Source organism: Lolium rigidum, chromosome 4, assembly GCF_022539505.1.
Source record: "Lolium rigidum isolate FL_2022 chromosome 4, APGP_CSIRO_Lrig_0.1, whole genome shotgun sequence".
NCBI classification, from domain to species: domain Eukaryota; kingdom Viridiplantae; phylum Streptophyta; class Magnoliopsida; order Poales; family Poaceae; genus Lolium; species Lolium rigidum.
This window is the reverse complement of record NC_061511.1, coordinates 184814454-184827995: the sequence shown is the minus strand read 5'-3', so window position 1 is coordinate 184827995 and position 13542 is coordinate 184814454. Positions and strand designations below refer to the sequence as shown.

The 13542-nt window shown below is 46.4% G+C and overlaps 2 protein-coding genes across 2 annotated transcripts; one reads left to right on the top strand and one right to left on the bottom strand.

Annotated features, from left to right (window-relative positions):
- Positions 1-8415: 8415 nt before the first annotated feature.
- LOC124706570 (UPF0603 protein OsI_019212, chloroplastic-like) lies at positions 8416-9640 on the top strand. The gene is made up of 3 exons (XM_047238229.1): positions 8416-8903; positions 8990-9182; positions 9268-9640. The coding sequence occupies exons 1-3, from the start codon at positions 8493-8495 to the stop codon at positions 9513-9515; spliced, it is 852 nt and encodes a 283-aa protein (XP_047094185.1). The 5' UTR covers positions 8416-8492; the 3' UTR covers positions 9516-9640.
- Positions 9641-9882: 242 nt separating this feature from the next.
- LOC124706571 (GDSL esterase/lipase At1g54790-like) lies at positions 9883-13156 on the bottom strand. The gene is made up of 5 exons (XM_047238230.1): positions 13006-13156; positions 11694-11894; positions 10925-11091; positions 10395-10665; positions 9883-10256 (listed from the first exon to the last, which is right to left on the bottom strand). The coding sequence occupies exons 1-5, from the start codon at positions 13085-13087 to the stop codon at positions 9988-9990; spliced, it is 990 nt and encodes a 329-aa protein (XP_047094186.1). The 5' UTR covers positions 13088-13156; the 3' UTR covers positions 9883-9987.
- Positions 13157-13542: the final 386 nt, after the last annotated feature.

Here is a 13542-nt window from a genome sequence, read left to right as displayed (position 1 = left end):
GCACATATTGCAGATTTCCGCCAGAGAGGAAGATCCTCACATGACGGAACCAGTCGGTGAAGTTGCTACCGTTGCTCTTAAGTTTTTCTTTCTCTAGGAACTGGTTAAAATTGATTGGGGACGCCATCTCTACAACATATATTTGCAATAGTTTAGACTAAGTTTATGACAAATTGAGTTCAAATTTTAATTCAACATAATTAAAAATCTAGGTGAACTCCCACTCAAAACAATATCCCTCGCATTGTCTTAGTGATCACACGAACCAAATCCACCGCACCTAAACCCGATCATCACGAGAAAAGGTGTGATTTCAATGGCGAACACTCAAAGTGTTCATCATATCAATCATATGATTCATGCTCTACCTTTCGGTATCATGTGTTCCGAGACCATGTCCGTACATGCTAGGCTCGTCAAGGCCACCTTAGTATCCGCATGTGCAAAGCTGTCTTGCACCCGTTGTATGTACTTATTGAATCTATCACACCCGATCATCACGAGATGCTTCGAAACGACAAGACTTGATAACGGTGCTACTAAGGATGAACACTTTATTATCTTGAGATTTTAGTGAGGGATCATCTTATAATGCTACCGTCGCGATCTAAGCAAAATAAGATGCATAAAAAGGATTAACATCACATGCAGTTCATATGTGATATGATATGGCCCTTTTGTCTTTGCGCCTTTGATCTTCATCTCCAAAGCACGGACATGATCTCCATCATCTTCGGGCATGATCTCCATCATCGTCGGCGAAGCACCAAGGTCAATGGCGCCGTCTTCATGATTGTCCTCCATGTAGCAACTATTACAACTACTTTGAAATACTACTCAACATGAAATTTAAAGACAACCATAAGGCTCCTGCCGGTTGCCACAATACAATAATGATCATCTCATACATATTCATCATCACATTATGGCCATATCACATCACCAAACCCTGCAAAAACAAGTTAGACGCTCTCTAATTTGGTTTGCATATTTTACGTGGTTTAGGGTTTTCGATATAGATCTAATCTACCTACGAACATGAACCACAACGTTGATACTAATGTTGTCAATAGAAGAGTAAATTGAATCTTTACTATAGTAGGAGAGACAGGACACCCGTAAAGCCTCTTATGCAATACAAGTTGCATGTCGAACGAGGAACAAGTCTCATGAACGCGGTCATGTAAAGTTAGTCCGAGCCGCTTCATCCCACTATGCCATAAAGATGCAAAGTACTCAACTAAAGATAACAAGAGCATCAACGCCCACAAACCATTGTGTTCTACTCGTGCAACCATCTATGCATAGACACGGCTCGATACCACTCGTAGGATAACGTTGCATAGAAAACAAAAAATTTCCTACCGCGAACACGCAATCCAAGCCAAGATGCAATCTAGAAGACGGTAGCAACGAGGGGGTATCGAGTCTCACCCTTAAAGAGATTCCAAAGCCTACAAGATGAGGCTCTTGTTGCTGCGGTAGACGTTCACTTGCCGCTTGCAAAAGCGCGTAGAAGATCTTGATCACGATCGGTTCCGGCGCCACGAACGGGCAGCACCTCCGTACTCGGTCACACGTTCGGTTGTTGATGAAGACGATGTCCACCTCCCCGTTCCGGCGGGCAGCGGAAGTAGTAGCTCCTCTTGAATCCGACAGCACGACGGCGTGGTGTCGGTGGTGGTGGAGAAGTCCGGCGGAGCTTCGCTAAGCGTGCGGGAAGTGGAGGAGCGGGGCGGCTAGGGTTTGGGGAGAGGGGGGCGCCGGCCACTATGGGGTGCGGCCACCTTGGTGGTGTTTTTGAGGTGGCCGGCCCCCTCCCCTTTGGTCCTCATTATATAGGTGGAACCCCAAGAGGTTGTGTCCAATTCTTCGAATAAGACCCGAACCAAAAACCTTCCATAGGAGGGGGGAAACCTAGCCAAGCTAGGACTCCCACCAAGGTGGGAGTTCCACCTCCCATGTGGGGGGTGGCCGGCCCCTAAGGGGAGTCCACTTGGGACTCCTCCCCACTAGGGTTGGCCGGCCATGGAGGTGGAGTCCCATGTGGACTCCACCTTCCTTGGTGGTTTCTTCCGGACTTTTCTAGAACCTTCTAGAACCTTCCATAGAACCTTCCGCGACATTTTAATTCACATAAAATGACATCCTATATATGAATCTTATTCTCCGGACCATTCCGGAACTCCTCGTGATGTCCGGGATCTCATCCGGGACTCCGAACAAATATTCGAACTCCATTCCATATTCAAATACTACCATTTCAACATCCAACTTTAAGTGTGTCACCCTACGGTTCGTGAACTATGCGGACATGGTTGAGTACTCACTCCGACCAATAACCAATAGCGGGATCTGGAGATCCATAATGGCTCCCACATATTCAACGATGACTTTAGTGATCGAATTAACCATTCACATACAATACCAATTCCCTTTGTCTCACGATATTTTACTTGTCCGAGGTTTGATCTTCGGTATCACTCTATACCTTGTTCAACCTCGTCTCCTGACAAGTACTCTTTACTCGTACCGTGGTATGTGGTCTCTTATGAACTTATTCATATGCTTGCAAGACATTAGACGACATTCCACCGAGAGGGCCCATAGTATATCTATCCGTCATCGGGATGGACAAATCCCACTGTTGATCCATATGCCTCAACTCATACTTTCCGGATACTTAATCCCACCTTTATAACCACCCATTTACGCAGTGGCGTTTGGATTAATCAAAGTACCTTTCCGGTATAAGTGATTTACATGATCTCATGGTCATAAGGACTAGGTAACTATGTATCGAAAGCTTATAGCAAATAACTTAATGACGAGATCTTATGCTACGCTTAATATGGGTGTATCCATTACATCATTCATACAATGATATAACCTTGTTATTAATAACATCCAATGTTCATGATTATGAAACTAATCATCCATTAATCAACAAGCTAGTTAAGAGGCATACTAGGGACTCTTTGTTGTTTACATATCACACATGTATCAATGTTTCGGTTAATACAATTATAGCATGGTATATAAACATTTATCATAAACATAAGATATATAATAACCACTTTATTATTGCCTCTTGGGCATATCTCCAACAAACAGTGCATCTCCAGGGATGTAAACACCTGTTCCATAGAAAGTGCATCTTCTCTTGGTTTGTTACGAACGCCAGCTGCCCTATCTGCCGTGACAAAGTGCTGACCCATCTTATTTGGGATTTGTAGCATAGTATGAATAAAAACACTGTATGATAGGGATTCCATGCCAACTTGAATCCTATGTGAAGAGGAATTCTATTTGATTGTGGTTATAAGGAATTTTGCATTAGGTTGATCTATTCTCATTCTATTCCTATGGGATATGACCCTATGAATCAAACAGCCTGGAAATATTTCCACTCAATTAAGTTTGACCAACTTTTAGTAGGACAACAGACATATAAAATAATTAGTCATGGGATTACAATCCAACAAATAATTGTCTTCAGGACTGTCATACATTTTCCAAATAGAAAAATCAAAACAAATCATGGGTCTTCATCTCACATCATGATATAAAGACAAGAGTCTAATCATCATCATCATCACCTCCGCCTTCATTCTGATATTTGTGCTCGTCGTGTCCATTATTCTCCTCCCGAGATTCACCAGGTAGCTTCAGTTTATCAATCTGAATCAATGTCAGAAACTTTAGTTTGCATACAACCAGCGAGATCATCTTGCTGGGCACCAATTATTGGATCTGCATTCTCATCCAAATCATATATTTTCCTTGCCACAAAATTTTGCACATACTGCCATCCTTTTCTAGATTTGTCTTCCAAGAAAAGTACCTTGGCCGCTTGAGGTACCAAAATATAAGGATCATCCTTGTACCACTGAGCAGTAGTATTGATTGATATGAAATACCCATCATTTCTGGCAGGCAAAATACTATCCACATAAAGAACTTATTGACACGGTGTTCACTGGTAATCCATCATCAACTTGGACTACCATCACCCACGGATTAGAGTTGTTGAAGAAAGGCCTCGTATGGCGAGTTGGCAATGGAGAAAAGATACGAGTTTGGAGGGACATCTGGATTCCAAGGGTTTTGTACGGCAAAACCCTTACCCCTCACCATAACAGGAGATTGCGTTGTGTCTCTGAACTCCTAGATGAGGATGGAAGGTGGAAACATGACTTGGTACGCCAAAACTTCTCGCAAATTGATGCCGAAGAAATCCTTGCTATTAAAGCTTCTCGGCGTGGCTTTGAAGACATTCTTGCCTGGCAACCAGGAAAGAATGGTGCTTTCCCAGTTCGAAGTGCATATAAGCTTGCTATCCAGGAGCTTCCAGCTCAATGCTCCTTCAAGACAACAAGTTCTAGGATAGACGGGCATGACGACTGTTGGCAGAAAATCTGGCGCTCTGGTGTACCGCCAAAGGTGAAAACCTTTGCGTGAAAGGCAGCTGCAAATGCTCTAGCAACGGAAGAGAGCAAACTGAGAAGGCATATGTATGTGACTGGTATGTGCAAAATTTGCTGCAGGGAGATGGAAGACACGGCACATGCATGCTTTGCTCACTTGTCCCCATGCCAGCCAATTATGGGATTCTATGAGAGCGTGTTGGTTGCTACCGACCACTAATGAACTCCGTACGCATGCCGGATCAATTACTTGACTCAACGCTTTTGGTGGCATGGTGTGCCCGGCATGCCCGCAAGTGAAGCAACCCACGATAAACCTTTACCCTCCATTCAAAGCTCCAAGAGATTTCTATGCAGCTACATTAAATCCATTTGTAATGTGCAAGATTCTTCGACTGAAGCGACCCTAAAAGGAAAACAACTTGCACTTGATTTTCCCCCTCCGGTCACTAGACGGTGTTCAGATCATGTGTCAGTTAAACCGTGGGTGAAACCCCTCCAGGAATGGTGAAGCTCACAATTGACGGCTCATTTAAGGATGGCGCAGGTGGGGCTGGTATGCTGCTAAGAGATGAAGCTGGGAACATCTTATTCTCTGCGTGTAGGTTCCTCATGCATTGTGATGATGCCCTAGAAGTGCATTGTGATGATGCCCTAGAATCTGAACTACACGCATGCTTGGAAGGCCTTGGCCTAGCCTTAGGCCACTCCCCGATTATCATTGATACTGATTGCAGTCAGCTGGTGGCAATGGTTCAAGCTCCTGAACTAGATCGCTCTCCTCATACTAATATAGTCTCTGAAATTAAATCTCTAGTTAATCAAGGTACGTTGTGTTTTTTTTTTGTAAAAGTGGATCGAGGACAAGTTAGGATTAGTTATGTTCTGGCAAACCTTGCGAGAACTAAGCGTCGTACTGGTTCAGGCCCTGATGTAGTTATTCAGGAGCTTGTAATTAAGCCCTGTTGTCTAATAAAGATTCAGTTTTACCCGGAAAAAAAAGAGTCTGCTATGACACCATCTTGCATTTCCTATGAATCTGTGTACACGCAAACTGCAAAGGAAAATGATTCTATTCCCCCGGGGGATAACGCGCTTGCAACCCCCGGTTGCCTGGCCGCACGATCAGCGCCCCACGTGGGTGGACCCACCCACGTTCACCTCTCCCTATCACTATCCCCTTCCTTTTCACACACGCACGGAGAGAAGAAAGGAGGTCACCGCACGGCGAGCTCTCCGCTGCGCCGCCGTTCGCCGAGCCGCTGCACCGCCGTTCGCCGAGCCGCTGCGCAGCCGGTCGCCGCCGCATGATGGAGCCACGGCCGCCGAACGCCGTCGTCCACAGCCATCGTCTGCCGCGTCCCCTCGACCAGGGCCGCCTCGCAGCGCCTTCATCTGTCCTCGCCGCGGTCAGAGATGCTGCCGCCGCGGGGCGCCGAGTCCCTTCTCGCCCCCATCCCCGACGTCTACCAGGGCTGCCGCCCAAACTACCTTCTCCTGTGCGGCCATGGCTGCCGCCGCGTCCTTGCTGCCGATGCCACGAGGTCCACCCTCAGCCGTCGGAGGTGTTGCTGCCAGTCGCGGATGGCGTTGCTCCGTGCGCCCGGCCGCGTTGCTGTCAATGGAGGATGGAGTTGCTCCCTCCGGCTGTCGGCGTTGCTGTCAATGGAGATTTTGCGACATGCATTATGTGGATTTGCTGTCATATCTAGATTTGTTTGATACAACCTTTCTATGTTTTTCCAGTTATGTATCCAGCGACGTTTGACTTGATACAATAGCAATTATCTCACCTGAGACCTTGCAAAAAATGATGTGTTTTTGATACAATATCACTTTTTTGTGCAATAGTTTTGCTACATTAGCATACTTTTTTTGATACAACTTTTCTACGATTTTGCTGCAATTGTATAATATGTTTGCTATGTTGTCTCCGGCGATGTCTCCGGCGATGTCTCCGACGATTTTCATTTTTGCTACATTAGCACATTTTTTTGCTACGTGGTCTCCGGCGAGCCCAGCCTTTTTCTTTTCTTTTCTGAACGAACTGTTTTTTGCTTCAGTCATTTGCTGCCGGGGGTGATTTTTTGCTGTCGGGAGGTGTTTTTTTGCTACATGTAAATCTAACCGTTAAAATGGTTGATCCGACGGCTGGGGACCCGGGGCTGGGGAATCAGATCCCCGGGGGACGCCCAACAGTTTCCAACTGCAAAGTCCATTGCAGAGTGACACCTGGTCATCCGGCCGTGGTCCTGAGAGCAAGTACAATAGAGTCTAGTCAGCTAACTATAAGACATTAAATAATATATTTTAGATGAGTTGGAGGAGAGAGAAGAGGAGAGAGAAGGGAGGTGGGCTACTATGCAATAGCTAGCTCTTGCACGTGCTCCTAGGTGCCTTGTGAGAGTGGAATGTGGACCATATATTAGTAAAGTACTACATTCTTATAGCCAACTATTGTACATGCTAGCTATATGATGACTACAAATGATATGACATCTTGTTATCTCCACTACTTATAAAAGCACCAACATGGCAGGAACATTACATCTCAGCCTTCTATTCCACTTGATCTAACGATTCAGGACTCTTCAATAACATAGCACAACTTTTCTGTTTTGCATCTCCGTGATTGGTAGGCAGCATTTCCCATTAATTGCGATAATTAATCCTGCTACAGTATAATCGGCAAGTGTTCCGCTGATCACGTCCACTAATTGCTCCAGACATTACACTTACCATATGTAGTTTTTCACATCCACCAACTTACAGATTGCTTCTCCAATCACCATCACCGCACGTAAAGTATAATACCTACCTGACTGCGGCTCACTGGCGCGTCGCCGTCGCCGTCGCCTCGACTCCATCACTCATGCGCGGCCGCCTCATGCCGGCGTACTCCAGATAGTGGCACAAGTGAACGGGATACAAATTCTACCTTGCAGCAATCAAATTTCACCCAAGGTACATATATCATCTAATCTAAATCTAAACTACTCATAAATCTAAACTACTCATAAAAGCAAGAAATTGGCAGGAACATTTAATCTCAGTCATCTATCTTCTGAGATCTGGCGGCCTAGGATGCTCCAATGACATTGTGCCTCCTTGCAAATGAATCGCCCGACTGATTTGGAAACCGTCCATTGAATTAGCAGTTATTTTGGAATTAAATCTCCTGCACGCTCCCGCAGGCTCCAGAATATATACGCTGCATCCCGCTCCACCTTAATCTAGCACGCATCCACATTCATCTCAAATTTCTACCGCAAAGTGCGGCCTCCGACTTGACATTTCCCCACGCGCACAAGCGGCGCGTCGCCGCTTAAAGATTGATTTCATTTATCACTGCATTTGTCATGTTTTGAGCATCACACTCAGCCAAAGTCCTTCGGTACCTCTTTCTAACGAACTAAACTTTATTATATCGGGAATGTGAGATTGATTTCCACCATCCGTGCTCTATTGCGTCCTTTTCTTGTAGGTTTCTCTGAGCATGTATGTAAGATACAATTTTTGATAAAAAAAAATTGTCATATTTAAAATAGGTGGTTTTTGTTAGCCGCTTAACATGAGAGGTTTATGGGAATTATTGATTCTACAATGGCCTGGATCATGAAATATGTCTTTTCAATTTCGTGAAATTGTTGTGAGTTGCAACAAGTAAGAGTTGAACTTTGATCTATAATATAGACGCGTATCTAGAAATAGAGAGCGAAGGTGGGGGCAAGCCAAATACGTGGAACTATGAATGATGATAAATCATTAAGCTTATGATATATGTTGCATTACAATTTACATCAACTAATCGAGACGTGCGTTGCACGTACACACTAACTAGTAGCCAACAGTTGGCTATACTATTGGAATTGCTCTGACAGACTGTCCACGCTGGCACCGCGCCTTATCCGTCTCCGGAATCCCATCCACCCAATCACGATCCAGCTCAACCGACACCATTCACACAAAAGAAATCCAAAACAAAATGGAAGCGGCAGAGGAACTCCGGTGATCTCTGACCCCTCACAAACTCCCGTCTCCTCCCGCCCCGCGCGCGGCCAGGCAATGGAGACCCTCCTCTCCCCGTCCGCATTGCTCACCCCTCTCCGCGTCTCCAAGAAGCCACCTCCCGCCGCCGTCTCGTGCAAGTCCACCGTCTCTTGCTCGCTCAAGAAGCAGACACCGGGGGGCGTCGCCTGGCGTGGGGACGGCGACAACGGAAGCTGGGCGTCGTTCTTGCACCACGGCCTTGCCGCGGCGGCGCTGTCCCTGGCCCTCACCCTATCGCCGGCGCCCGCGCCCGCGGTGGCTTCGGAGTACGACGTGCTGAACGACGGGCCGCCGGCGGACACGTACGTGGTGGACGACGCTGGCGTGCTGAGCCGCGTGACCAAGTCCGACGTGAAGCGGCTCGCCCGCGACCTCGAGGCCCGCAAGAACATCCGGATCAACTTCGTCACCGTCCGCAAGCTCACGGTACGTGCTGTTCCGGTCGTCAGCTCGTTGCGGGCAGTGAGCTAGCTCACTCATCACGCTCTTACATTTGGTATCTGTGCGTGCAGAGCAAAGCTGACGCGTTCGAGTACGCGGACCAAGTGCTGGAGAAGTGGTACCCGACGGTGGAGGACGGCAGCAACAAGGGCATCGTCGTGCTCGTCACCAGCCAGAAGGAGGGCGCCATCACCGGCGGCCCGGACTTCGTGAAGGCGGTCGGCGACGCCATCCTCGACGCCGCCGTCTCCGAGAACCTGCCAGGTACGTACTACTTATTTCGTTACTAGCTTCACCTTCCTCTTCCCATTCCGTCGGGGAACGCAAAACTGACTAGCGTTGCTCGCAGTGCTGGCGACGGACGAGAAGTACAACGAGGCGATCTACTCGACGGCGCAGCGGCTGGTAGCGGCGATCGACGGGCTGCCGGACCCCGGTGGGCCGGCGTTCCAGGAGAGCAAGCGGGAGTCCAACTACAAGAGCAAGCAGGAGACGGAGGAGAAGCGCGGCCAGTTCACGCTCGTCGTCGGCGGCCTGCTCGTCATCGCATTCGTCGTGCCTATGGCGCAGTACTACGCATACATCTCCAAGAAGTGAGCGGCCTGCAGTGTACAGTAATTTTTCGAATTAATTCCCCCGGTTTTCTGTTGGAGTTTTATTAGAAGGCGAACAGAGAGGTGATCAATACAAGCACACGCGCGTGTGCAGTGTTTGGAAACTCACGAATTTTTAGCAAGAAACAGCTCAGTTCCTGCGGGATTTTACCTGCAGGATTTGAAGGGAAAAAACTCACCGAAACATGACTTAATTAAATCTTGCGGTAGCTCAACTGGGTATACGTGTCTGTAATTACAGGTGATTAATCTGGATGCCAATTTCTTGGCTCAGTTCAGTAGTAAGTGCGTGCTACAATTAGCTCGTGGATGATATTGCACAAATAGGGCATAACAGGATTTGGACAATTGAAAACAAGCTATATATGGTTATTGACAAGTGAATACATACATCATTTGTGAGGCAAGACAGTGCATCGCCTTACTGATTCAGTGGAAAGAAAGTTACCCACACCTTAGAATCTCGGTTTTAAGAGGAACGGCATCTTCTCGGAGAACGGAGGATCAGAGTATCTTCCAGTAAGAATCTGCGATGTAACGTGGAAATTTGCAGCTTCCGTGTAGTGTATTCCATCCCAGTTGACGTATTCAGTACTATCACTGCATCCTTTTGCAGTTACAAGATTACCATTCACGGATTTCGTCTGTCCACACGGTACTCTACCATCGTAGTTCAGGGGTGGCCCTCCATATCCGCAGCAAGCTTCGGTGGGACTCTCGAACCCTGTAAAAGTTTTGAAGTGGAAATGATAAAACTTTACTTGAATTAATGCTAAAATGCAATATACCGACAAATCCAAACTGTTTTCTGATGCACTGATTATCGATGACCAGAGAATGCAGTAAAGTCTAGTTTACATACCATATCTAGAGTAATTGGCGACCAGGCTGTATTTGACGGAGTAGATATCGACGTAAGTAATATCACTTCCGGCAAATTGACCTCTCAGCTTTGTGCAAAGTGCATGCAGCTGTAAATTGAAAATCTTTGCAGCACGATTGTGCTTTGCCACACAATGATGTTCATCCAGTTGTGATGGATCTTTGCCCCAAAGATCTATGTTTTGAGGTAAGCAGCCAAGAGGTCCGGTGTTGTGAATCCAGAATTTCCTGGCACCTTGCTCGTATAGTGTCTGAAATAAGAACAGAGACCACAATAAGGTCTAATTAACGACATGAACCCTTAGTGTTTGAAGCACTTACTCAAAAAGTATATGTGGAAGAGTATATCAAGATCCATTATACAGAATCTGAGATCTATATTGACTACATCAGTTTTTTATTACCTCTATTAACAATGTAATTACCAAAATGCACAGAAGCAAAAAATGACAACTGACGAGACCATGCCCTAAAAATCCAAGAATCATGAAACACTTTATAATTACAAACCTTGAGCCCAGATTCAAATTCCAACAAAATAGTCGGAATGGATGCAATGACTTGGTCCTCTGTTTTTGAATAAAATGCACCAGCAAGGTCATTTTGACCTATATCAAACATATAGAGTCCCTTCGAAAAGTAATCCAACTGAGGAATAAAATGCCTGTACCTATCTCCTGCAAAGTATAATGAAAAAGCAGGAACGTCACTCATAAAGTTCAATTATTGAAATGAAGAGTTTCATCGTCTGGGTTGGTTAAAATCGAAAGCATTGGATGGTTATCCATTGTATTGAGGGGCTCATCATTAACACATCATCAGTTGATATATATTCTTAAAAACTATATCCACACAACCGAAGCTTGTCAAACCATTCAAACAGCATATTCCTAGACCTAGTACAACATCAAGTGATAAATTTTACAATTGCACTCAGAACAAGAATTCCAAATGTGGTATGAATGTTAGTTCTTGTTCCAGTCTAATTACTCTTGTGACATAATAAAAACTTAGTTGCTCTTTCACAAACACAACATTCAGTCAACATTTGTCTACTTGCTTATTCTGATGGTTCGAATTGTTTAACTGAGATCTTTCCTGAGACTAGAGTTTTGCACAGAGTCTTTACGACAGCTGGTAAGTCACATCCTACTTTATATTGAATGGTTCAATTAAATATTAAATCCTTCTATCATACCGCAGAAGACATTTCTATTGTGTTTCGCATTCCGCAATATACAAAGGTGTTGATACAAGACAACCTGTTAATCTGTCATACCTTTAGAGAGCAGCCTAGTGACTTTTTCCTTGAATGCAAAGAATTGCTTAATCTGAAGACCAAAGGAAAACGGGCTGACAGATGTTGCAGTTGCTGGAGTAATCGAACAACCAGCTTGAGCAAAGTTAACACCAGCCCGAAAGTTAGGTGCACCAACAGAATCCAAGTATGAATTGAGGAACGGCATATCCATCGCATCCACTACAAGGAGAAGTTCAAGAAAAAAAATGTCAGATTACAGACCACAATACTATGTTCTTTGACAAAATTGAGAATAAATAAGTTAACAGTCATATCAACAAAGTCAACATTCAGTGGGATCATCATTTCTACCTAAATAAAAATGCAATAGCCCCCTAAAGCCTTCCTAACATAAGCAAGCCAAATTAATGGCTCAGCTTATTGATATACACCTTTGCATAAATTTGATTTGTGCCAAGGAAACTGATACTACACCGCTGTTTTTCATTCCGCTTATAAGCTACTGATACTGATCAACAGCTTAATTATGGCAAGTGCACAAAGAAAACTGTTCTAGCCATTTGTTTGCTTGATCGCTACTCCTCCAAACTATTCTAAGAATGTCATTCATTCAAACTCCCATCATCATATGCATGGTCTCATAATGATTTAGTTGCTCGAAGTCAGCTGCAGAGCACTCGAGTTGAATGAGAGCACATGATAGGTTCCACTCACTTCAGCCAGGAGGGAGGCAGCCAGATTGCGATCTCACAACCTAAAGCTCCCCACAGGTTAAGATTGAGAACGAATGGCAGTAGCTCAATTTCCCCTATCACTGTGAACTCCATCAAGAAGCAGCAGTTGCTTTCCCCGGAGATCCGACCCAATCTCTCCACCAATTCAGGGGCACCAAATCGCACGAACTGGACCCGTCGCATCCAGCACGATTGCACGAGTGTAGTGTTGGAGCAGTGTATCCAGCTGCAGCAACGAAGGACCAGTCGCAGTGATGCGTCAATCTCCACTCCTAACCACCGCCCTGGGGGAAATTTGACCTCTCCGGCAGAGGACGAACCTAACTAATTCGCACTTTTCTCCACCCACCGCCGGGACCAAGTGCGCACTGCCTCGAAGGATCGGCGGCAAACAGCAGCATCCGTACACCGATTGTTCTTCGTGTTGCAACATCACTAGCATCAATAATCACGCAATAACGAAGACCGCGATTCCTTTCGTGAAATTCAGCAATTAGAGAGAGGGTAAGCGGTTCTCGATCGTGGCGCGATTCAGATGGCGAAAACCACTTGGGGAGTCAATCAACGGAAGTTGAGGGGTGAGAGGGGGTGCTCACTGAGGAAGTCGAGGATGAGGCGGCCTTCGGAGAAGCGGCCGGCGGGGCCGCCGAAGAAGGTGGAGCCGTAGGGCGGGAGCATGGGCTCGAATCCGGCGGCGATGCGGCCGCCCGTGTCGGAGTTGGAGTCGCCGAAGTTGAACGCGGCCGGGTAGTCGAAGTCCGACGACGCGCGGCCTCCGCCGCCGCCGAGGCAGAGGACGGCGGCGAGGAGCAGCGCCACGGCGCTACGCGTGGGAGGCATGGCCGCGGCTGGAATGGTGGTTGGAGGTTGGATGGACGGAGCCGCTGCCTTGACCACCTCCCTACGCCACTCCGGCCGTTGCACTATCTTGTACTCTTGCGATTCGTGGTTACTCCAGCCATGCGAGGGCCGGGATGGGCGAGAAGAAGGGGACGGAAGAGGGCGGTTGCTAAAGCTTGAAGCTTTGCGGTTTTGGGGAGGCGCAGATTTGATTTGAGATTAGGGGTGACCGGAAGAGCACTAATGATTAAGTGGTGTGTGCTCCACTGTTGCCTGTTTCTGTAGTTTCCTTT

Excerpts from the sequence above, each read along its gene's own strand:
- LOC124706570 (XM_047238229.1), top strand. The coding sequence starts at position 8,493 with ATGGAGACCCTCCTCTCCCCGTCCGCATTGCTCACCCCTCTCCGCGTC. Across the intron at positions 8,904-8,989 it reads TCACCGTCCGCAAGCTCACG|AGCAAAGCTGACGCGTTCGA; the intron begins GTACGTGCTGTT and ends CTGTGCGTGCAG. Across the intron at positions 9,183-9,267 it reads CGTCTCCGAGAACCTGCCAG|TGCTGGCGACGGACGAGAAG; the intron begins GTACGTACTACT and ends CGTTGCTCGCAG.
- LOC124706571 (XM_047238230.1), bottom strand. The coding sequence starts at position 13,087 with ATGCTCCCGCCCTACGGCTCCACCTTCTTCGGCGGCCCCGCCGGCCGC. Across the intron at positions 10,666-10,924 it reads AATTTGAATCTGGGCTCAAG|ACACTATACGAGCAAGGTGC; the intron begins GTTTGTAATTAT and ends TTCTTATTTCAG. Across the intron at positions 10,257-10,394 it reads CGCCAATTACTCTAGATATG|GGTTCGAGAGTCCCACCGAA; the intron begins GTATGTAAACTA and ends AAACTTTTACAG.